This window comes from Rutilus rutilus (assembly GCF_951802725.1).
Source record: "Rutilus rutilus genome assembly, chromosome: 18".
Lineage (NCBI taxonomy): Eukaryota > Metazoa > Chordata > Actinopteri > Cypriniformes > Leuciscidae > Rutilus > Rutilus rutilus.
The window spans coordinates 6914149-6941239 of record NC_140231.1 but is presented as its reverse complement, the minus strand read 5'-3'; the positions used below and the strand labels follow the sequence as shown (position 1 = coordinate 6941239).

Sequence of the window (27091 nt, the reverse complement as noted above, 5' to 3'; positions counted from 1 at the left end):
ATTCATAATTGTATTCTTCGCCATAGTAGAAATCGCGTGCGGTTCCCCGCTACGTTCTATCAGGGTCGGAGACAGTAACTACGCAAGTGCGCACTCTAAAGGGAAGCTGCAGTGTTCCAGCCCCCTCCTCATACTACTGTTTATGTGCTTTTTCGGCTGTGTCTTGCCTCTTGCGCAAACTCCGGACTTCGAGCCTGAATCTCAAGCTTTATCAACTATCTCAAGCTTTCTTATCACGTCGTGTCGCTCTACTGACCCACCCCTTTCGGACCTTGAGCAGACCCAACGCGGTCCACACTATTTTCCCTTTTTTTTCTACCTCCACCCCCTCAAACTGTGAAACATGACATTAAATTCCAATAAAAACGAACCTGCTGTCACTCTGGAGCGTGTGAACAGCGCGCGAACGGCTCTCTCCGATCTCTATCTGGAACAGCTGCTGCAGAATAAACCCAAGTCTGACAAGGTAAGAGGATTCGCATTAAACAGCACGATCTAGAACGCGACTCATTTCATTATTTCAGCATTTCCATTTGACAATCGGATGTTGACCGTGTCTGTCGATAGTTTGTTATCAGTGTCACAGATATACGAGTTTCTTCTTGTGTACATGAGGGATGAAGATGTGCTGGTTTAGACTGGTCTGGTGCAGCCCGGTTTGACATCATACACCGCTGCTCAGAACAACTTTCCTCTTCATACCATTAGATGTTTTGACCGTTAGATGTTTTGACGATTTCAGCCTTGAAATAGTTAGCAAATTTTACATGACTCACATATACAGGCTTTGAATACATTATAGAATATTATTTTGCATGACGCATCGTGACGTCACGTTAATAGTGCCTGGTAAGTCCGATTCAATTCTGCGAATCGGTTCGTTCGAACACTTTTAACCGATCTTTAAAAAAAAGTTACGGTGATTATTGTCAATGCCATGACGGTTTTCCAATACGTTTACATGTTTAATTTGTTTTTGTTCCGGAGAATCGCTCAGACAGTCTGCTTTGTGAACAAATCTTTCATAACGTTTAGTGAACCGGTTCACCAATTCATTGAAAAGAAACGATTCATTTACGCAATAGCTACTGGCAGCTGTGTGCGCGTCGTTTCTCTCTGGAACAAATACATTAATTGATATAAGTATGTAATTTAATGCTGGTGGGCATTTTTCTTCTCTGTGTCTGGAAACATATTCTTATGCTCTCAGATAATTTAAGACAGGCGGCCTACTGTTTCTACTTTTTGTTGATGTCATATACTCGAATCACCGGTCATATCAAATGACTAGTTTGCAAATAAATAAGGTATTTGTATGGCTTATTGCTCTTTTATAGCTCAATACACCTAGTAGAGTTCAGTTAGTTTATGTATGAACTTTTTTTTTTTCTGACACAAGTCTGTCAATTGTGGATATATTAAGAGTATAAGAGTTTTAATATTTAATGTAGATATAATATAAAATAAAAAATCCTGAGCAGTGGGTCTGGGGTCTTTTTTAAGGAGTAACGTTAAATAACTCTGACACTTCAGGTAAAGTCTTAATTTAATGTTGTTCCTTTCTAGGTTAAACAATAGAGACAACAAAAGTGATCTCATTAATTATTCCTATGGGCTAGCAAAGATTATAATCACACCATATAACATTTATCTTAAAACACAATCATACTTTGACTGATAATTTAATCACTCATCATTGTAATGTCTCAGATTCACAAGTCAACTCATCATTACAGTCTCTCTTTACTTTTATGAGTTAACATCATTAACTGGTTTTCCTTTCATTATCAGCAGTGCTGGTGATTGTTCAAAAGAAGTTCATAGACTTGGGATTAGGGATGATCAGATTATGATTTTTCTTGTCCGATTTCATTTCCTTTTTTGATATATATATATATATATGAAGAGTTCAGATGCAAAAGCCTCTAAGTGCCATCTGAAATTTTCTTCTTGTCATTTAAGTGAAATTACTGAACTTAAATATACGAGCTTGATAAAAATGATCATTCTAGAAGAAAATTTCAGATGGCACTTAGAGGCTTTTGCATCTGAACTCTTCATATATATTTATATACATATATTACAACCAAATAAGCTGATTCCAATACTAATTGCAGATTTTTTTCTTTCTTTAAGCAACAGGCAAGAACGATTGCAAATGGTACATGAACATGAATTTGAAATTCAATTACAAATGAATTTATATTTTATTATTGAGCAAAAAACAGAATGGTCTGACGTTATAGTAGCTTTGTAAAATTACATAAAACCAAAATAAAATAATTAAAAACATTATTAAATGCAATTAAAAGATGTCAATGTGATTTTAAGATAAAATTAAATTGCAATCATACACAGATTAGCATATATTGCCTTTATTCGTGGCTTTTCTTTCAACAGCTTATGTAAGGTTTTTTTCTTTTTTTCTTTGTTTACAAAAACAAGCATTTCAACTTTGTCTCAAGCTAGACTTTTTCATTTCTTGTCCACCACGAGCCGAGCTGAACCAACATTCATGGGCTTGTGCTGGGTGCACACAGTTATGTGCAGCAATTGACCAACTCTAGTTCGCTTCTTGGTATCTGTGTATGTTTAGCATCATCAACACATTTAAAATACTCATCGTGTTCTTCTGGATGATGGACCTCCAAATGTCAGATCAAATTTGTCGTGCCGAATTTCTTCACTGTAATTCTTCTGCGATTAACTTTTTGTCCCTTTGCAGACATTACACCTTGCAATCGTAACATCCTGTTCACAGACTTTGTAATATGACTTTTTGGGAAATATTACATATTTATATTGGGAAAGACACATTCCCGTTTATACCTGGGGCCAATTGCATAAACATAGCCATTGTGTTAAGACTGTGACAGGTTTATTGGCAAAATCTACAGACTTTCAGCTGTATGCAATGAACAAATTAAACAAAAGTAATTGAAATAGCTCAACACAACAAAAGTGGTTTCCCCAAATTCAAATGAAAATGCAAAATTATTCAACACCCTGAATAGAATCCCTCACAACAACACACATCTGCAAAACAGGTGTTGTCTCAAGGACACCTGATGCAACTAATCAAGGGCTTCATTAGTAGCACCAGGTGTGCTTGAGCTAGAACACATGAAATATCTAAACTGGCTAAGTTTGTTGAGTGTCACGCAGTGTTAATTTTGACAGCAAATTTTTATTTAGTTTTAGTCATAGTCTTTTGACTAAAATGCCATTTAGTTTTAGTCATATTTTAGTCATCTGAATTGTTTTAGTTTTAGTCTAGTTTTAGTCGACGAAATACAATAAGATTTTAGTCGACTAAATCTACTGTAGAATAAAATAAAATGGGTTTCAATTTAAATGCATTTATTTAGAATTTCTCTAAAATTTCCAAACCCATATACTCCCGGAGAAAACATATATTAACCTGCTAATATGAATGATTTTAAAGTTTGAACGTGCAATACAGATACAGATTTAACTACTGTAACTTAAAAAATATCTTAAAATTAAATAAAACCACTTTAGAAGACTGTCTTTTTTACAATGAATGATATAGGCTACTGTATGAATTCTTTACTTGCATACATCATTCTCTATTCTTTCAAGCATACATATTTATTTGTATGAATTAAATATAATGAATCCTTATTAAAGCTATTAACGAGCAGTGAATGCTTTTCTCTTTTTCTTTTGTTGCTTGATCAATATTAAGGACACAGACCGCATTAGGTTTATTACCCACTGTCACTTTAAGACATCGGATCATGTCCAATGACATGCGGATCCAATGCACTGATGCACATCCGATACACTCACAACTGTTTAAGACATAACCGACATAATTTATGTGAATACTCTCCAAAACGGACATTTAGACATAATAATTGTGTGTATTTGTCCATTCAGACACGAAAGAGAGCTCAATTCTGTACTCGCGCGCTGTATAGGCTAGGTGTCTATGTGAATGGCTGCATGCTTCGGGTCGGGTGTGTGCGCACAGAAAACCGTACCGAATATAGCTCTTTTTTTGCGTCGTCACTCTTATTCAGATCTTCATGTCTGCTCTACTCATTCTCCCAGACGTTTACATGTTTTAACGTTTTATGAGACATGCAGCGCATGCCAACTCGTGTGCCGCTGGGTAGATCACGTCACAGTACAATTGTGCGCATCTACCACAAATTCAGGACATCAGACTGGATCGCTTCCCAAATCGTCACTATCTAACATTTTCGTCTAGTTTTTATTCATTGACGAAAATGTCAATAGATTTTCGTCATAGGTTTTGCCATTCAAAACTAGTTTTTATTTAGTTATCGTCTCGTTTTCGTCTGTGAAAAAATGTCGTTGACGAAAATAATGACGAAAATTATTCGTCAACGAAATTATCACTGGTGTCACGTTTGACTGCATGGTAGAAATATGGCTAAGTCAAAAGAATGGTCCGAAAAGTTAAGAGAAGATACCATCGCCCTTTACAAACAAGGAACTCTGGGGCTGCTTTGCATCCTCTGGCACTGGAAACCTGCAGTGTTTGGAAGGCAAGATGGATTCATTTTTGTATATCAGGAAATTCTAGTAGAACATGTCATGCTGTCAGTGAGGAAGCTGAAGCTTTGGCGTCATTGGACCTTCCAACAGGACAATGATCCCAAGCATACCTCAAATTCCACCAATGCTTGGTTTCAGAAGAAGTCCTGGAAGATTCTACAGTGGCCTCACATTCACCTGACTTGAACCCATAGTAAATCTCTGGTGGGATTTGAAGAAGGTGGTTACAGCACGCAAACCCAAGAATATTACTGAACTGGAGGCCATTGCGCATGTGATTCCTCAGAAACGCTGCCAGAAGCGGTCATAACAGCAAAAGCCTGTTCTACTAAAGCTTGAAGTACTAAAGATGCTTGCCATGAAGGGGTTGAATAATTTTGAGACTGCATAAGACATTAAAAGTTGCATTTTCAGTTGAATTTGGGGAAACCACTTGTTGTGTTGAGCTATTGCAATTACTTTTGTTTCATTTGTTCATTGCAAACAGCTAAAAGTCTGTAGATTTTGCCAATAAATCTGATCAATAAATATAAATAAATAACCTAATAAATAAATAAAATGTATATTTATGGGCTTTTTCAGTTATTTCTATGCAAATGGATTAAATAAGTTCACAGAACTTTAATTTGCTTGCATAATGACACAACAGAAAAAGATGAGGAGAGCAGCCACATTTGTTTATGCAATAATAGCCGCAAGACCCCGTTGAAAGCTGTGGGTTCACGCTAGAAGTCAGGACTGGTGGAAGAACATTGTGCTCGGTATGATGTCCATCCACGAGGATGCAATGATTCTTTTTCATGTTTCAAAAAAAAACCTTTTGCCCCGGCAAAATCTAAAACCCACCTGACCAGTGCGCTTCCCAACAACGCGTCCCACAATGATAACGCTTTAGGTCATTAGACGGAGAGTTGGCAGTCATTTTCGACTGTTCGAAAACATTCGGCCACATGAGTTTATACTACAAAAGCAATCCGGTCAAATGTGTTTAAGACTAACTCTGAAAGTGGTTGAAAGTAGGCAAGCTCGAAATGTTTTAGACCCCGTTTACACCTGTATTTAGCGTCGTAAAAAAAAAAGGTTCTTTAAAAATCTGCTTTAAACAAGTTGACAAATACTCTCCCTTGTTTTTGAGATATATTGGTGTAGCGATAGATAGCCAGTAAATATTTTAATGTAATAATCAGTATACAAAAATCTAATGCTTACGATAAAGCCAGACGGTGTAATTTTATGTTAAATCCTAAATTGAAATCAAAACAATTTATTTTACGGTACAAAGATGGAAACCTTAAAATATATTCTGATGCTGACTAATATTGGCCAATAACATTATGGCACCAGTATACTGTGAATTGTCATCAGAATATCACTTGTAAGTGGATCTTTTGACTGAACATGTAAGCTACCCTAGCAAATACCACATAGAAACACTTTAACTCTTTTGAAATGAGAATCATGGAGATAATAAACAAAACAGTTTGTTGCAAATCTACTCACCAACATCTCATCAGAATAGCAAACCTGTACAGTGGTATTGCTGACAGGGGTGTCTGTTGGACTCTGAGCATTGTGGGTGCTGGCTTGCTGGCACAGCACCTTCTAGTCATAGATCTACAATGCTTCACTTCACTAGTCAAACTGAAGAAGCACACACTTTCTATAAATAGAAGCCATAACTTTCTCTGCTGATAAAAGGGGGGAAGTCTGGAGAACAGTTTGTAGCTGCTTGTGTAAAACACAGTGTCCCCGTATTGTGTTTGCTTTAGATAAAAGCAAAAGACATGTAGCTTCCCTGTTCACACATGGGTGATTGTAAGTGCTGAGACTCTAGTACATCTATGAGTAGCTGGTCTACTGTGGAAATGGATATTCCCCATGTAAACGTTTTGCAAAATCTTGCCAAAATGTGAGCACACCTTATATATAAATATAAATATAAATATAAATTAGCTGGACCATTTTTTTTTTTAGGTTAGTGTTGGTGTGATGAGTTTATGGAAACTTTATATGTAAAGGATTCTTATGCAAATACATCTGGTTATTCGGGCCAGAAACGTAGCTACACTTTATTCCTCTTAAATTGTTACACTGATCGAGCCATATTAAAAATCAAAGTACAAATTACCATATGGGGAGAAAGAGAAAATCTGGCTGCTCGGCACTGGCACCATCATGTTAGGGGTGGGCAATATGACCAAATTCTTAGTTCACGATATGAGAAATGTTATTTCATGATAACGATATATAACAACATAGTTATTTTGTGTTATTTTATCTCATTTATGTTATTAGAAATAAGAAAAAGGAATCAAATTACAAACAATAGGACAGAAACAATATAACAAAAATATGAATTAAATTGGTGTTTTTTCAGGTACAATAGGTTTATTTAACATGTTAGAATTAGTACAACATTTAATAATCAAATGTAAAAAATAAAATATTGCAGTGTAGAATTCACTGTATGAATTAAATATACATGTATTCTTGTTAAAGCAAAACAAAATAATCAGTCAAGAACAGTAATTTATTTTCTCTTTTGTTTGATTCACATTAATCACACAGAGCAGAAGCCAGGTATATTAGGCTGCTGTCACTTTAAGATCAAACTCACAGATCCATCATACTGATACACATCCGGTTTACACCAAACTGTATACCTTTACTTGAGACATAACCGGCTATGATTACATAAATACTCTGATAACAGATCACTCTAAATTGTAATGTGAACTCATGCATTTTCTGTAAAGCTGCTTTGAAACGATGTGTATTGTGAACAGCGCTATACAAATACATGTGAATTGAACTGAATTGAATAAGACGTGAAAGAGAACTGAAATTGCTATTAATAGGCTTTCCGTGCACGTGCTTACGTTGTGTCAGTCAGTATGCACCGCATTGAGTTCTTTTTCACTGCTTATTGTGCTTAATAACACTTTTTAACATCCCAAATTCGTGATCGCCTTCTGAGAGACAGCTTTCTGTGCGTGCACTTTGGCAGTGTACCAGTCAGCAGGAGCACCGTACCGAGGTTCTTTCAGGAAATATTGTGCTCATAACTCTTTTTAACATCAAACATGTCCTGCTCTTTATATTCTCATTCATGCATTTCATCACTCTGAAGTGTCAATAGTGCTATACATTTACAAGCCACGATATAGCAAAATCTCTTATGATAGACATGTATACTTTGGTAACGATACTCATACCACCCAGCCCTAGTAGGTGTTATATTTATATTGTGAATAAAATATTGTATTTATATGCGTTCTGTGGAGACCCATTACAATTTTTTAATCAGATAGCAGTCTAATCGAACAAGATTTATGAAGTGACCCTTTCAGGCAGGTTGGTCTACATGGTTTGGAGGATGACACAGCTAAATCTCAGTAGTGTTCTTTTAGCTTGTGTTCGCTCATGCAGTCGTCATAGATCAGCTTTGTCCCCCAGGGCTCAAGACTGGAGAGTCAACACACTGCAGATATCAGCAGAGACACCCGGTCTATCACACTGGTTTTGGTGAAGTGCACTGCAGTGCGTATCTCCAGAGCGTTTGTTTGCTTGCTTTAGATGGAGAATAAAAGACTGCAGAGTTTCAGAATGAGGTGTTTGAAGTGATTATTTACATGATAAATGATTTCCAATTTTTAGGAGTGTCTTGGTTATAACGTCTCAAGCCATGCGATGACACTGCCTTGAAAGCAGATGGGTTTTTCTTTGTCTATTGAGTCACATGACAGTCCTGACACAGTGAAACTCTAAAGTAGGAAGTGTAGCGAGCTGAATAAGGACATCATGTCGCAGACCATTATTTTGACATTGGGAATGAGGATGTGTTCGGGCCTGCCACAGATTTTCATCTTCCTCAAATCCACCACAATTTTTTGGGAGTGTACAAATAAAGTGCCCAATTAGCATTACAGTCAATGGTTGGATGTGGGATTTGCTTCCAGAGAATATGACCTCTGGCTGCTGTAAACTGCAATATCTGTAGTTATGCCAACACTGAATTCTACTTGAAGTGTTGATTTCACAAGACCTGAGTCAACAAGTTTCTTTGCATGGACACGCATTAGTAGGTTCTCTTTAGCTGACTCATGCATTGATGTTTTATCAGCCAAATCATGGCATGCAAACTTTGCTCAGGATGTTTGGCGGTTTCCTATGAACATGTGACTTCCCTCTAATGACGACAGCTGTGTCAGCAGTATGAAGCGAGTTTACAGGAGGCTTTACTAGGAATGGGTACCAAACTATACTTTCAAGGGCACCGAGCGAATTACGTCGGTACTACCGAGTACCGATTCACATTAAATCAATCGGTGCCAAATTTACCTGAGAGAACGCATCTGGGCACGAGAGTATTTAAATACGAATCCTGCATGTTCTGCGTGTCTCTGTGTGAATGAATGCCGTCGATACGTGGTTTCATTTACCACACACTCACACATTGTGGAAAACAAAACATTTCATAGAAATGAAATAAAATAAAATAAAAATGTAAAGGTTGTTTTTATGAATTAAATTAAGTAGCTGGGAGCCTACTATTTACAGGTAAATATACAAACATCACAGACAAGCAGTGTGCACTGACAATTGTCATCTTGTGTGTTTAAGGGCATTGAGACGTGATATTAAACTTGCACCTCTGCCTCTGGTCTTAATGTGTCCTGGCAGATGCTATATTTATACTGAATTGAATTAAGTGTAAACGTATATGAGTAAGCACGCGTTTCAGGATTGTCATACGTGTGTGTTACGTGTGTAAATGGGTTTCTGCAGAGAATCCATACGATCAGGAAACACTAGAGCCCTGATTTGATTTGCCTAGTTTAGTCTCCCAGACTTGGGGCTCCTCTTCTGTCCTGTTATCTCACACTAATGGACCCGGTCATAATACCTTTCACTGCCACTATCCTGTTTAGGCAGAGAAATAAATGCAGAGCATTATCCAACATGCTTTTATTCAATTACTGACTTCAAGTTTTCTTATGGAGGTTTAGACAAAAGCATCTTTTGATAGTTGATTATGACCTAAAATGTCATAGGCCTATAATGTGTCAAGTCAATTTTATTTGTATTGCGCTTTTCACAATACACGTTGTTTGTTTCAAAGTAGCTTTACAGAAAATCATGATGTTAATATTTAAAACATCTTAATATCCGTATGCTAATAGACGATGTATCGCAGTCTAGTCAAATGTATTTGTTCCATGTGTTAAACAGGTTATTGCCAAAACTTATGTGTCATGGATCATGGATTTCAAAGAATGTTTTTACACTGCTGTTTTTCATTTAAACTTTAGGTGTGTCATGTTCAAACTGAAAAGATTCATGGCTAGACCATGACAAGCGAGATTTGTGTCATTCTTTGCTTTCAAAAACAACCTCTTTCAACAGACATGTTAAAGATGTTAAAGGCTGCAGTAATCTAATGAGTTTGTTCATATGAGTCTAATCCTCTGTTTCTAATAATTGCCCTGGTCCAATGGAAGGGGCCAGCTATAATACATGTTGATGAATTGCCAATTAATAAAACCATGAACCAAACTCTCCTGTATCAGCTACAACTAATGTTTGAGGACGGGTCAAAGTAGGCGTAGCTCACTGGCAGCCAATGAAGACATGCTGGTATTTTGCAAATTTGTTACAAACCTACATAAGTTCAAGCAGGAAGTAAGACTGTGATTACTGATGAAGAAAAGGGACACTTTAATTAAGTGTTTTAGTTCTGCTCTTTTCTCCTTGCCTTTTTTGTCCATAAAATGGATGTCAATTGGCACAAATACTTTGTGGCTACCAACAACATTCTTCAGAATATTTTAATAATAACTTTTGCTTTCCACAGAAAAAAGAAAGTCATTAAGTTTTGGGATGACATGAGCGGGGATGATATCATATTTAAATTATGGGGTGAACTTTGCCTTTAAGGAAAAGGTATCACATCTTATCCCACTGCCGCTCATGTGGAAACCCCATAAAAACATAGTGGATTTCACAATGTGGGAAAACATCATACTTCATCACAATATCTAGCTGACACCGGATTATGCTGGTTATCAAAACCTGACATCAGCCAATCGTCAGTCATCATGTCTTAAAAGCTGAGTTCCAAAGTCCTGATCGTGTAATACTAATGTGGTGTAAACTTTGCCCTGAGCTCGGGTCATTGATACACTGTTGATATTCAGCATGTAAGAGCTTTTCTTATATCACTGCTTGAAGGGTTGTAAAATGAAGACATGGCATTTTTATGCATGTCTTCATAGAATGATTAAAATGACTGACTGCTGCCCCCTAGATCCACTGCTGTGTCTGTGAAAGCGGATGATTGACTAACTGAGCATCTCTGTGAGATCATTTTGCTCAAAAATAGGCCAATGCATGAGGGCAGGTTACCAGAAATGGTTGTACCATAGTCCTGAACAATAAATAATTACAGAAGTTGACCTGAAAAGTAAACTGTCCATAAAAGAAAAAAAATGACTGAGAATGCAACATACTAATAAGCTTGTTATGAATTGCATCTGTGCAACAACACATAAAATCATGCTTTTGTAACTAAAAGCGTTTGTGTTAATGTGCTTGAGTAAAAAAAATGTTTAAGCCTAAAGCTTCGGTCACACTATACTTTGAGCACTTCTGACACTGAAATGAATAAGATATGATGTCACGCTCTGTGCTGTCTTTTGTAAAAGCATAAATTCAACAACAAAAAATTAATTAATACAAGATGTAAAAACACACAATCTACTCCACTTTCCTGCAATGTAGAAACATTCTAATTCAGCTAACACCGCGTTTGCACCAGACTCAAGCGGCACGACGTGGCAAAAGCAAATAGAACCCATTATAATCAGTGATGCTGTCTACACTGGATCTGGCGCGACACAACAAATACCCGACGCTAAACTGATGCCCCATTCTATTTCGGATGTACTTTAAGCGCTCGCTCGCGCTACTTTTGACACAAAATTGATTTGCAATGGCTGCTTTGTCTCGTCCAGTGTAGACAGCCTCAAGCTGACTCAACAACTGTTGTGTCCTGTGTAGACATGTTGTTAGAGATCACGCTGAGATGTCTTGTTCTTCTTTTGGTCACACATCTTCATGCAGGTCAGAGTTCACCAAACTGCACAATGCAGCATGTTGGTACACGATCCGTTCCACCTGCACGATCCGTTTCACGCATGCGCGTAATTACGTACGTTAAATAACAAACGGGTTATTATGGACGTATTTTGTTATTCAGACAGAAATATTATGTCGGTGCCTGTAACAGTTTTATACACTGCTGTCACGTTATTTGAGCTGTTTCTGGATGAAGGTAGACTGCTGACAGTGAGTCGTGTTGACAGAGTTCAGGGAAAACTTCCTAATGTCAAGTTTAAAATTAATACGCGCTTAAGGTGCGTGACAAAAACACACGCGCACTTCAGTTAGTGCGATTCAAGTGTTTACATGGTTAAAAACGGCGTACGCCACCTGTTTTAATATGATTATAGTTGATGCGATTATGAGCTTATCACATTATTAAGTATTGTGTTTACATGAGGTAAAGCATAATCGCAATATTGCTAAAATCCCATTATACGCATGCGTAGAACGGATCGTGCAGGTGGAACGGATCGTGTACCGACACGGCAAAATGCACAATGTTTCGCACAAGAGTGCATTTCCAGTCTCTTGCATTCACATGGGCATTCGTCCCTGTGCGGTATTTTATTTAGCAGGTTTAGGTGTCTAGTTTGTAATAAATGTGTTTATTCAAAATTAAGTCATTCATTTTATTTTAAATTAAATTAATTAATCCTTTTCTAATAGTCACATTCAATTGGAACTTAAATGGATCTGGTTTGTGATTTCATTGACTTGAGTAACTTGATCTCAAAGTTAGGTAATGAACTGGCAGTTACCTGAAAACAGGCTAGTTTGTTAAGAACCTCACTCTCCAGCATAAAGGTAAATACAGAGATGATTTTAGTCATGTAATGTATGAACAAAATTAACGAAGATTTGCAACTTTATTCTTATGTGAATAAAAATAAATAAAGATGGGAGTGTTTCTATCAGAATGAAAATACATTTTGAACCACTAATGAAAAGTTGGATATAAAAATAAAAATAAAAGAAACTTGCTCTATTTAATATATTAATAATAGAGCACTATAGAAGGTACCATTATTAAGTTGTGATGAAGTTTGTTTAGTCATGCTAGTCAAGCCCCCTCATCAGACAACATAACCATGCCAACCTGTTCCCAGCATTGCAGGATTTAATGAAGTGTTAAAATGTGGCCGTTTAATCGTTAACCCAGGACAGATGTCCACAATGACTCCTTAATTCTCCTCCTCCATCATACCACTTTATTTTATGCCAAGACAAAGTTCTTATATGTTTGGTTACACTATATTTTAAGGTGTCCTTTTTACAGTATAATTATACATTTAAGTATCGAGTAATATTAATTAACAACGTACTCACTATAGGGTTAGGATTAGGGATAGTTGCATATAATTATGCATCATTTGCTGTTATTACAATAGTAAGTACATGTAACATTTATAACAAATGTTATAAATGTGAATGTTATGTTCCTTCCTAATATCTCGTCACAGATACATGGATTCAGCAAAGACAAAGCTAATTATTAGGATCTCAAAGGTTTGGTTTCTGTAATACAGAGCTTAATGTGCTCCCTGTTTGCATTCCCAGGCCGCCATGCAGACATATGACAACAAAGGACAGGAAGTCTTCACCAACGGCAGCGCGGGCCACATGAACGGCAAAGACGTAACCAAGATGAGAGAAGTGGCCTTTGAGAAGAACGCCTCTGAGCCACTGGTATTAAACCTTTTATTTTTATGTGTAAAAAAATGTGTTCTTTTGTATTTACAAAATTAAACTCATTGAACTCATAATTTGAATTGTCTTTAAAGGAATAATTCACAGATTCATTCTGTTATTATTTACTCGTGTTGTTTCATACTTGTATGCTGTTATTTCTTCAATGGAACAAAAAAAGGAGTATTTTAAGAAGATCTTATCCAGTTCATAGTGACCATGTCTACTGAGCTCCGAAATGAAAAGAAGTTTTGAAGTCTCCAAACAGCAGAAGTGTAATATTGTGTTGTGTGTCTATTCAGGGTGTAACTCTTAAGCTGAATGAAAAGCAGAGGTGTACAGTGGCCAGAATATTGCATGGAGGGATGATACACAGACAAGGTACAGTGTATTCTTGGTTTGTTTGTGAACAATTATGTAGTTTCCATAAGGGATGTCCCGAGCCGGTCTCAAGGATCGGTATTGCTCGGATTAAGCTTTTTTTACTGATCGGTATCGACTATCCAATCCCACACTGTGCGATTTATAATAGCCCTTTGTGATTGTTGCTTGTCAGACTGTACGAACATGATCACTGCCGTAATCCATGTCACACTGTATGATCTCAGTTGTCATTAATGTCAGACTGTACGACAGTCAAGACGCGTTAAAAACGGACACACGCAAGAAAACTTGTCCAGAGTTTTACATGATCAATCAATGACACGCACGTTCACAGTGAGCTGCATTACACGCGGGATTGAAATGGTGGCTACAAAGAAATCTTTAACGTTAATTTTGGTCACTGCTTGTCTTGTAAAACGAAGACAATTTGACGGTTGTCGTTAGAGAAGTCACACTGCAGGACTGCGAGTCAAATCTTCTGACACTGCCAGAATTTCATTTCATTCAAATTTTATCGCAACGGTCATTAATTGGCGGTGAACATGTCAAACTAACAATGAAAGACTTTAGGTTTTAGCCTAGGATCAGAGGATTCTTTTAGGATTTGCAAAATTTGTCTCAGATGGCCAAATCGCAGCCAAAATCGCACTGTGTGCACCGGCTTAAGCCTGATCCTTTATTTTATGTCAGCTATTACGCAGGTGTCGTGCAGTAGGTGGCGGTATGCACGTTCAAGTGAATTTTAATTTACTTCACTTTTCCAACCACCGTTAAAAGGAAAAGAAGCAGCTCAACTGAACCAATGAGGTCTGTTCTAGCGCGTCAGAAACTTAGCAACGCTTTCCCGCGACGTTTAGCACTAAAATAGCTTCGCTACTGAATCACTAGGTTATATTTCTCAGCAAAAAGGGGGTAACATCGCTGGTTTTGAAGTAATTAAACTCACAGCTTCATTGTTTATAGAGAGAGATGCTGAACCAGTGGCAGAACTAGAGTTTTATACAGGGGGTGACCAGTGGGTGGCCACTGCTACTTTCGGGGGTACACACACACACACACACACACACACACACACACACACACACAGACACACACACACAGACACATACACACAGTGGAAGGAATTGGGTCACTCTGTTTGTGTCTATAAGTGTTGAAAAATGCCTACAGGCAAAACAATAAGCTGAATCTTGACTTACAGAATATTCGAGCCTTGAATTGTCCTTATACCAGGAGGTGTTGAAAGCCCTTTTCCTAGTACCACGCTGAGTTCTGGGAAATGTTTTCAAACATGGCTGTACAGGACCCTCTTCTCTGGATCTAGAGATGTCTGAAATGCAAAATAAATAATATTATAATAACATAATGTTAAATAATGTGTCACATCTCTATGGAAATGTATAATTAAGGGATCCACAAGATTAGATACTAACATCTGCTAACTAAACTGTAGTTTAAAGTAAAGGTCTGGCCTACCACTGGGTCCTTTTGGAACAGCAAATCTGGTGCTTGATGCAGTTGGGAGGGGCTCCATGACATCTCCTGGCAGCTCTGGCTCACTGTCTTGCTCAGAACCAGAGGTATCTGTGTCCTCCCTTGATACATCTATTTATAACACAAGACCAATAGTGTATAATCACAATATAACTGCCACAGCCATCAACAACAAGAATACACATGAACCAACATTTTAAAGGTCCAAACCTGTATGACCTTCTTCTACGGAACACAAAAGAAGATATTGGTAACCACACAGTTTTGGTTCCCATCAACATCCATAGTATAGAAAGAAAAATACAATGGAATGGAAGTCAACGGGAACCCAAAACTATTTGGATACCAACATGCTTTAAAATATCTTCTTTTGGTGTTCATTTTTGTGTGAACTATCCTTTTAATCTGACAAAATCATCTCAACTTAAATTCCTGAATTCGGTATGTGCTTGACCGTCTGTGTCTGGTAGATGTTCCTGAAGTCTGACCACACCGACTCTGAGGTAGGGAGCTGCTCTGGGGTCCAGTGATGATGCAAGGGATGGGGTCTCCCTGTTTGTGCTTCTTTAAAAATAACTCTGATATCTCTCCCTTTCTATTCATGTTTAATTGGTCCTGTGCAAAAATATGGCAACCTGTGGTTACATCTAATCATCCAATTACCAACATTTTTATCTTAACTCTTTCCCGCCAGCATAAAAAAAAAAAAAGTTGTCAGCCACCGCCAGCGTTTTTGTTCATTTTCACAATTTCATGGCACCCCAGAATATTTTGATATATGAATATCTGAACATGCAATATACCAAAAGAAAGAACAGACCCTCTGCTTTAAAAAACAAACAAATCAGTTTTATTCTAGCTTCGTGCATCCTTTTTTATCAACACTTGAATGTTGGTAAGTTTCATAAAAAAGCAAAAAGCTGAGAAAATCACATTTTTATCCAAGGCTACATCCAGATCAGATTCAGAATGATGATCAAAACACAGATGAGTAGATCGAGTCCATCAACACCCTACACCTCCAAAGCTTCACAGTCCTATAGTGATCGCATTATGATATCGCTTGTTTCTGCTTCTTCTTTGCCTGCGTTTTGATCTGGAGGTACTCGATCAGGAGATGCGTAATAGAGCAAACAACCCTGATGCTAAACCTTAAAAACTTACTTCAAATATGATGTTTTCTTATTCTTTGGTGTCTTGCAACCACATTCTCTTATCCTCTGCTCGTCCGTTTGAAAACTGTGCGCTGCCGGCAAAAAAAAAAAAAAAAAAAAAAATTTTCTGCATCAGCAACTGCCATTAGCGAATACAATTTTGGGGTGGCATCCCGGACACCCCTCTGGCTCCGCCACTGAACAGACGCAGGTAATTCACACACGCATCTGTCAACTCTTTCTCTATCTTGATAATGAATTCAAATAAATGCTAAGATTCATTCATTTAAATAAATGTAATCTTACTCACTACTTAATCTCTGTGTCTGATTTAAAGTGGCAGAATGCTAGACCTAACAAGCCGTAACTAACTAAAATATCTGCAATTTTTACCCTTCTGGTCAAATATTGTGCAGCAAACATCAATAACAGCTTTAACTTGTCAACGTTGGCAAACGACAATGGTATAAGCAGCATAATCCACGTATAATAGCTGCCAAATAGCTGTGCATTAAATTATTTGAATTCACTCAGCTTCGCGTCGTGCACTAAAATTGTTTAATGCACAGCTATAACATTAGGAAAATATAAGAATCGGATCGGTATCGGCAGATACTCAATATGCAATGACTCGGATCAGAAAATAACTTGATCGGGACATCCCTAGTTTCCATAGAGCTCAATGGATAACTGCTTAACTCTTTTTTTTTTTTCTTCTTTTTTTTTTAACAGGTTCTTTACATGAAGGCGATGAAATCGCAGAGATCAATGGGAAAAGTGTTGCTAATGAAAGTGTAGACCAACTGCAGAAGATTCTGGTGGGTTGTTGTGTCTGCACACTGAAAAAGAAGTACACTTTAACATTAACTTTTAGAAAGTGTGATTATTACAGAAATAACACTTTAAAAAAAAGTGGAAACTGAATGTAATGTCTTCATACACTTGATCGCATGTTATTGTAACTTTAAAGAAAAATGTAATTTGATATAAAAATACAGATACGTTTTTTGCATTACACTAATTCGAATTTGCTGTGAAACTGAGCAAAGAAAGCGTCAGTGTAATCTGTTTGTAACTTTTTGTGTAAATACTTTATTAAAAAATTGTGATTTGCTTGTTGCTTGTCTAACTACAGTTTCAAAGCAGCTTCCCCAACACTGGCACATTTTGAGCAGTTTTTAAGAGGAATTGACACTCAGAGATGATATTTGTGATTATGTTACTCTTTATTGTATGTTGTTGGATGCTTTTTAACATTACAGAAAGACACAAACGGTGTAGTCACATTGAAAATCATCCCCAATCAGCAAAGTCGCCATATGGCATGTGAGGTGAGTAAAACAGCAGCAGAATCAATCTCACATCATACCTTTTTCTTGCTTCATTTTATTATTATTTTTTATGATCACAATCAACTCATCTCGCTTTACCCTTTGATCTGTAAATATGCGCTCAAATGTGATTTGATCACTTCTTTCTTTGTCTATTCTGTATCCTTGATTAAATTAAGGTGTGGGGTTTATCATGGGAATGGGAAACCAATGAAAGACACAGGTGACTATTTAAGCATCAATAGCAGATAACTGTACACTTACTTTTCTCATTAGATGAAGTAACTTCAAACCCTCTTCTGCCATCTTCTGGTCACACAGCATCAAACTGCACTGCAGTTGATTGTGAAACATTGTTTGAGGTTGTGATGAGCTATGGCAGTTTTCTAAATCCTCTTTCACCATATACCATGTGGTAACCATTGTGCTACGTTTAAGTCAGAACATCTAGTTCCATCTAGAGTTTTGCTTATCTGTTTTAGACTGTATTTGCACTAGCTGTAGATATTGTCACTAAAATCATTCTATCTATCTATCTATCTATCTGTCTGCTTTCTGTCTATCTGTCTGCTTTCTGTCTATCTGTATCTGTATCTTATAAATAAAATCAGCATATTAGAATGATTTTTGAAGGATCATGTGACAATGAAGACTGGAGTAAATCACAGGCATAAATTATTTGTTTTTGATCAAATAAATGCAGCCTTGATGAGCATTTAAAAAAAAAAATCTTAATTATTTCTTTAAATCTTTAATGACAATTAAATTAAAAGAATTGTTAAACCAAAAATGAATGCATTACATAAGGGGAAACTTATCTATTTATTTATTTATTTATTTTGAAGATGCTAGCTAGCTTCAACTTAAATTGAACTGAATTATACAACAGGATGATGTTTATATACACAACATGATTTACTCAAGTAGGACATGTTCCTGGATTCGTTGACCCTGGAGAAACCGACCACTAAAATTGGAAGGCACTGATTGGCTAAATCATCGTTATGAAGCACTTGTGATGGTTTTATGAGAGAGTAATGTTTTCCGGATAATGTTTTTGCAGATGTATATGAGAGCACAGTTTGACTATGACCCTGCCAAAGATGACCTGATCCCATGCAAAGAAGCTGGCCTGAAATTCCAAACGGGCGACATTATTCATATCATCAATAAGAAAGATCCAAACTGGTGGCAAGGAAAGGTGGACAGCTCCTCCACAGACTTTGCAGGACTCATCCCATCTCCAGAACTTCAGGAATGGTGCGTTCTGACCTGCATTTGATGACTGTTCAACATTCGCAAGTAATTAGTGATGTACGTTTAAGATCTCCCTCTCTTTCACACAAGCATAAACATTTCCGATGTTTCTTCAGGCGAGTAGCAAGCAAAAGCAAAGCGACACGGGAAGCCGGACAGTCCTGCAGTCCTTTTGGCAAGAAGAAGAAATGCAAAGACAAATACCTGGCCAAACACAGCTCAAGTTAGTGAAGCTCACCATTTCTTAAGCCTGTGAAAAATAAGGCTTTTATAAAGCAATATAAAATTCTAGCGCAAACTACTTACCCATTACTTGAAAATGCACTTTCTGTGCTGCACTAAATGCAGGTGATTTAATATGTTGATAATCTGCACTTAAATATGTGTTCCATTCCATGTAGATTCATTTTCTTTTTGGATATAAAGGTGACAGACACCCCTACTAATGTAAATTTGATTTCACAATGATGAGTTATTCTCCAATGCCAGCTCCCAATAACCATTTTATGGCTGTAATTAAAAAAAAATACTCAATGTGGTAACACAGAAATCATTGTGTTTTCTGTATAGAGCTTCAGCTCTGTTACGCAGCTCAGATGGTGTCTTGAGTTAAAGCAACAACATGAGTCTGGTCCTGTAAAAAAAGGCCTTAGACAGATACACTTGTCAAGCATTAACTGATGAATTTTTTTCTTCCTTAGTCTTTGACCAGCTTGATGTAATATCCTATGAAGAAGTGGTGAGACTTCCTGCATTCATCCGAAAAACTCTGGTTCTGATCGGTAAGCATTATCATCCCCTATTAACTTTAAATATTGTGCCTCCGTCACCTTTGACACAGCTTAGACCAGCAGGGAATTCTTGGGAATGGAGGATTTATGTGTCACATCGTGGTTTCAGCAGGGTAGAATAAAACTTTTTTTTATTTTCCAAAACACTGAAAACTCTAGATCAAAAACATTAACTGAACAACCAACTAACTAAGATGAAATCGGACAATGAACAGAACTAGCACAGGGCTTAAATACACAGGTAGATAATCAAAGAAACTCAGAACAGGTGCGTAACTAAATCAGTAACCGTGACAACCAACTCAAAGCACTGAGACAGGCAAAAACAAAACTAGAGCACAAAGCAAACAGACGTTATGGGAGTACATATCATCGTGGGCTCTTTTCACAGTCGCTTTTGGACTGTGATGACCTGTCTGCACAGTTATTAACATCGTAAATCTAGCTCAAAGTATAGTGTTATAAATATACATAAAAAAACAACAAAAAAAAACTAAATTGTGTTACATTAAATTTAACATTTAATTTAATATTCAACGATAATATTGATCTGCCTGCATTGACACCATTATATGCGAACTGAACTGAGCTGGATGATGACATCATGGTTTTCTCCAGAGCGGCTATATATATAAAATTAACTAAATTAATAACTTTTTTACAACAAAACTGAAACATCACTGAATTTACTTAAGCTGGACTGTGACCCTATTTTCATCTGGAAACAAACTTTGTTGCATTATATTCCTGTTATCTCTGTAAAGCTGCTTTGAAACAATATGTATTGTAAAAAGCGCTATATAAATAAATGTGACTTGACTTGACCTTGGCATTTAATTCCAGAACAAATAGTTAACACTGCTATGTGAGTGCTTCCAATACAACTGCTTGATGGCTAATTTGGAGTGATGGCTAATTAAAGAGGGAGTGATGGCTAATTTGTCATGTTCTCTCTTCTGACCAGGCTATTGATATGGTTTCCTTTTTTTTTTTTTGGAAAGGCATCGAAGTGCTATGGGTTTTTTTTATTATTTTTTTGGCTGTTTGAGGAAATGGGAATACAGAAATATAATGCTGAATTTTCATTCAACACTAATTGAAGCTTATCAAATTATGACGATTTCAGCTTCTGAACCCCCCGGAAATGTTAAAAAGAATATACCCTATATATATATATATATATATATATATATATATATATATATATATATATATATATATATATATCTATCTATCTATCTATCTATCTATCTATCTATCTATCTATCTATCTATCTATCTATCTATCTATCTATCTATCTATCTATCTATCTATCTATCTATCTATCTATCTATCTATCTATCTATATATATATATATATACATACCCTGTAATATACCCTAGTGAAAAAATGATATACCCAAATGTATTTGAAATACATTTATTTTATGCCAAGTATACTACAAATATGTTTACATATTTATGTACTTAATAAAATACCCTGCAATTGTACTTTTGGTATACTAAATTGGTATACTTAAAGTCCGCTAAATTGGAACAACTAATTTTGTTCTTAATGCACTTTAGTTAAACAGAAATGCTGCTGAAGTTCAACTAAAGATATACTTACAGTATGTATATTTGATTGTGCGGTGCACTTTATCTTGCATTTAAAGACTGATGTTATACAGAGATCATACTACTAATAGTGATATTAAACACATTTTAGGCTCAATATTTAGAAATGTGCATTGTGCAATAAAGAGGTAGGGTACAATGGGACTAAAGCACCGGGGTAAAAGGCACCTTTGATTTTATTTTCCTCTAAACCACTAGATGGCACAAAAACTGGCACATGTTGTAGATTTAAGTAGCAAATGAGAATCACTAAAATTATTTAATATATTTTGAGACAAAGGCCTTCTTGATGATTTTCAGTTTTGTTCAAGGTAATTAAAGCAACAGCTTTTCAATAATGGAAGAATATGTAAAAGTATGGTATTTGGGGTAAAAGGCGCCCCTGCTGTTGGGGTTAAAGGCACGATAATTAACATGATACTGACTTGAAATATTAACAATATTTATGATAATAAATATCTGGCTGACTTTTCCATTTGTTGACGTGACATGGTTAGATTAAGATGGTAAATATCATATATTAAGTTGGGTGTCCACCTTAGAGATAATCACCATATTTATAATAAAGCCATCATTCTTAAAAAATATGACATTAATCATATCATATAATAAAATATTATTTATTGTTACTACTGTACATATATTTAATAGTTATAGGATCTCCTTCAATGCTTTCAAAATCTTTACTTAAAAAAAAAAATTGTTTCTGTATTTATTAAAATGAACATTTAATGAACAAAAATCTATTATTTTATCAAAATAAACCAAAAATAGTACAAACTTTGCTGAAGTGATTGTTTTGAAAAAGTATTAGCTTTGGCTAAAATAATATGTTTTTAATAATGTCTAAGTATTTGTATCAATACTGTGAAGCTCCACCTCGCCACCGCATACACATCAGATTTTTAAACAAAATAAACCACTTTTATGGTTTATTTTCACACAAAATCTGTTGGTCCGTCAATGTTCAATAAATTTTTTTTTTTTTTTTGCAATCATACACTATGGGAGAAGTGAAAAGCTCATTTTTCTTAAGATGTGCATTTAGCCCCTTTCAAATAAAGTTTAATTATAATATTTAAATCAGGAAGTCTCAAGTGATACGTCAGTAAATATGTTAATGGTTTTGTAGTATACTTATTATAAATATAATACATATATAAATACATTTTGGTATAGTTATTTTTTTTCCATTAAGGTAAATTACCATGTAGATCCACAAAAAGGAGCTTAATATTTGAAAATGTGCAGCTAAGTTTACAGGCTAAAATTTTATATTCAATGTTTTGCTCTTGTTTAAAGGTGCACCTGGAGTTGGAAGGAGCCATATTAAAAATGCACTGCTGACCAAATATCCTGAGAAGTTTGCCTACCCAGCACCACGTATGTACAATCCAGCTGCATAACTCCAAATGCATTTAGGAATTGTTGACGTATTGCCTGTATTTGTTATCGACAACACGTCGTACATGCCTGTATTTAGGAATTTTAAACAGTGTTTAGGAATGTTTAAACAGAGCAAAACAATGATATACGGTCGCAAATCCATGTATGGATACGCTGCTGAAAAATCCAGTATTGCTGTTCACCAGCATAAGGTATGTTTGCATGCTTGGACCAGCATGAGATGCTGGTTTCTGGTTTGCTGATCCCTTGCATGGGAAGCAGGTGTGCTGGTGGACCAGCAAATTTTTTTTTTTTGCTTGATAACAGCTTGACTATGCTGGTTCACCAGCTAGACCAGCATTATACCAACTCGTAAAAAGCCCGGACCAACATGGATTTCACGAATGGTTTATTTAGGAATTTTTCAGCACAGTAGTTCACCTAAAAATGTGTCATTCATTACTCACCTTCATTAGCAATGTCAAGTTGACATGCCACACCATTTTTATTGTTTATGTACTTCAAGCGAAATCGCAAAACAAATGGATACGAGGTCATTTTGAACAAAATCTAGCCAAAACAAAGCCATGACTATTTGCATAATAAGGTAGGTTTACTCCTGGCCCCAGCAATCTTTTCAGGTTCCTTTCTTGACTCAATCAATGTCTTCATCAAGGTCAAACACGAGTAAAAATGAACACACTGGAGTGCTACTTTATAGTTGAAATTCAATTCAAGTTGTTAGTCAATGGCTACCACCAATTTTCTTGTTACCAACATTCTTCAAAAAATCTTCTTTTCCCTCTTTTTGTCAATTTTGTCATTATTTAATAACCCTCATGTTGTTCCAAACATGTATGAGTTTCTTTCTTCTGTTGAGCACAAAAGAAGATATTTCTAAGAATGTTGGAAACCAGACAGTTGACATTAGCCATTGACTTCCATAGTACCTAAACAAAAAATATATATATACTACGGAAGTCAATGGGTGTCGTCAACTGTCTGTTTTTCTATGTAAGCATACCCTGGAAATCCAGAGTTCTCGCGAGAGCACAATTTGAATTTGCTTAGCGAGTTACTCTGGCATTGAGTAATGATGCTCATTAACTATGCATCTGATATAGCCAGAGGCCAGCTAAACAGATGACGACAGCGCTAGTAACAGCGCAATCTCGACAGTGATTGGTCGTAGTGTTATCCAATTGCGTGCAGTGAGATTTTCAAATTCATGCTTGGTGCCGCCCTCGAGCTGGGCGATTTTCATTACTCGATGCCAGACCCTTAATCTTTCAGATTTGGGTCTGGATTTCCAGGCTAATGTAAGCATGCGCTAGATGGACATCTTTGTTTGTTTCTTTTAATGCAGCATTCATGTTAAAAAAAAAGTTCAACTTTTAAAAAATGTGTCACTAGACCTTGCACCTTTTAAAAATGTTAATTTTCAATTTTTAAAATGCAAAAACATGTTTAAAACACTTAAGGCTGTTTTGACAACTTTTTGCTGGCAAATTATTTTCTTAATTTATAGTTTTATTTAGTTTTCCAGTATCCTATCATCCTTAAACCAAGATCAATTTTACTTGAGAAACAAAACTATATAAGACTATAAGATCTATATAAGACTATAAGATTATATATATTTCATAGATTTAAAGATTCATATACATTTATTATGTATTCTCTGTAAACAAGTTATACGGAGTTTTGCTTCTTAAATAAAAAACATTTGTTCACTGGAAAACATGACAAAATAATGAATCAGAAATATAATTTTTCTTTGCAGACACCACTAGACCACCAAAGAAGGACGAGGAGAATGGCAAAGAATATTACTTTATTTCCAATGATGAAATGACCAAATGTATCGTCGGGAATCAGCTACTTGAATATGGCAGTCACCAGGGACACATGTTTGGTACTAAGATCGAAACTGTTGACAAGATTCACGCACAGGGGAAAATTGCTCTGCTGGATGTGGAACCACAGGTAATGCCACACTGTTGACTCAGCTATTAAATAACCATAGCATTTGATCCCTAGCATTGTGCTGTCAAGTTTTGCACAGAAAACACCATTCACATTTTCTTAAAAAACTAGTTTGTTTTTATTTTGATGAACCGTCACTATTTCTACTCTTGTCAGTCAATTACTTTCTGAACTCTTTTTGTTTTGTTTTCCAGACGCTGAAAGTGCTCAGAACGGCAGAGTTTGCTCCTCTTGTGATGTTCATTGCTCCTACTAACACTGGCAATCAGGTTAGAAACTGATTCATTCTGGCTTCAAGCCCCAGGGGCCAGATTCACAAAACTTGCTTAAGAATAAAATTGTTTTTGTATTTCCAATAAAAAAAAATAAAAAAAAGTATTTCCAAAAATACTTCTTAAGAATGTTCTTAACATTGTTCTTAAGACAAAACTTGAAAAGAAATCAAATTCGTGAAAATAAAAAAGAGCTTTCAATAATGATTATTTTGGTACTAGAGTAATTGGTCGATTATTTTGATGATTAATCGACTAATCGGATATTTTTTTGTGGTAATAATAATAGACTAAGTGAACAATAGCCAATAAAATGAATTAAAATACATATATAATAACAATGAGGCAATAATAGTTGGTTCAAATAATGTATCAAAAACAAGTGATCATATGGTTTTGTTGAACAACACTGTTACTGTGAATACAAAATGTAATATACATAATATAAACAATCAACTTATGCGCCACTTCTGGTATTTTGCCAGTCAATCGACATGGGTAAATTGCAATCAAGGATTTTTTTTAAATCAAGTACTCAAATTTAATCAAGGAATCATGGCAGGCCTATTAAAAACCATCGTAAATAACTGTTCAAAGTTAGGATAACCTCCAACTTGTCTTAAATCCTCAAAGGTAATATCTTTTATGCTTTTATTAGGTTGTTTCAAATTCATTTTTGCACTTAAGCATTACAACATAACACTAGCTTACATGTATTGCATATTACTGCTAATACTATAGGTTGTGCATGTTTCCTTTGAAGTTACACCAATGTAAACAATGATTGATCCTGATTATGCGTGACACAACCGTTTGCTGAAATTGAAATTCAAGAACAATCAATTCAGCACAAATGAGAGAGCTCGTTCACCAGGACTCAAAACTACTACTCCAGGGAGAGCCAAAATACAGCATTTAAGAAAATATTTGAGAACATTTTATCTCAAGTAATCATTTCACAAGAAGATTTTTGTGAATCTGGTCCAATAAGCCCATCCTTATGGCCCACCTATCCATGCTTACGACCTGAAGTTTATAATAAAGAAATGTTTCCTTTGTACACTGACGAGTTGTAATCTATGCTTTTCTACTTTTCAGTCAGAGGCAGTGCAGAACATCCAGAAAGAATCCGATGGCATCCTCAGTTCATACCGCCACTTCTTCGATGAAATTCTCGTCAACAATGATGTAGATGAGAGCGTTAAGGGTGTAGAGGAGGCCATCGAGAGAGCCTCCTCGACCCCACAGTGGGTGCCAATCTCATGGGTGTACTAAAAACCCCAGTCCCTTTCCCTAATCTCCTCTCCAAATATACCATAAGAGTAAACCACACTGACACGGTCATCAAGACAGTTTGCACATGAATAAGTGGTTTATAGAATGTTTTAAAAAAGCAATAAGTTTGTTCTTTTTGTTTAATATGTGAATGATTTTTAAATGCCAGAGTGCTATAACCATACCAGTACAGTATACAGTATATATATATATATATATATATAGCAGTAAGCGATGACATTGTTAGCGATGCAAAAAGGACCTCTACTGTGATTCAAAATACCACTCAGTTCATTTCTGATCTTCCCTGGAGTTTCAGTGTATTTTTTATACCATGTACCATGGTGTTCTTCTTAAATATAATTACGTTAAAAAAAAAAAAAAAACATGTTAAAAACACAGGGAAATTATATCAATCTATATTTGAAAGCAGGTTTGTCTTGTCCTGAAATGTTTCTCATTATGATATATGGATTTACCTCAAGTCATAATGTAAGGCACTTTTAAAAGAACTGAATAAACGTCTCCCCACACTTCAATTGTGACTCTCTGTGTTAAAGAATGGAAAACGTTTCGGTTACTAATGTAACCTTAGTTCCCTGAGATGATGGGAATGAGCATTGCGTCAGTTGCTGATGCTTATGGGGAAAACTCTGTTTTTCTCCGAATACTGAAGACAAATGGCATTTCAGCCCACCAAAACCGGCAGGGCCGACTGCCTATTTAAGTCGTGCTGATTGCCAAT

The 27091-nt window shown here is 36.0% G+C and overlaps 1 protein-coding gene across 1 annotated transcript; it reads left to right on the top strand.

Moving 5' to 3' along the window:
• Positions 1–26885, top strand: mpp1 (MAGUK p55 scaffold protein 1). The gene is made up of 12 exons (XM_084387766.1): positions 1–466; positions 13270–13398; positions 13701–13779; positions 17163–17248; positions 17693–17761; positions 18825–19021; positions 19135–19241; positions 19720–19800; positions 22730–22810; positions 24597–24799; positions 24994–25068; positions 26170–26885. Exons 1-12 carry the CDS (start codon positions 344–346, stop codon positions 26344–26346), a joined length of 1407 nt encoding a protein of 468 aa, XP_084243892.1. The 5' UTR covers positions 1–343; the 3' UTR covers positions 26347–26885.
• The last annotated feature ends 206 nt before the right edge of the window (positions 26886–27091 follow it).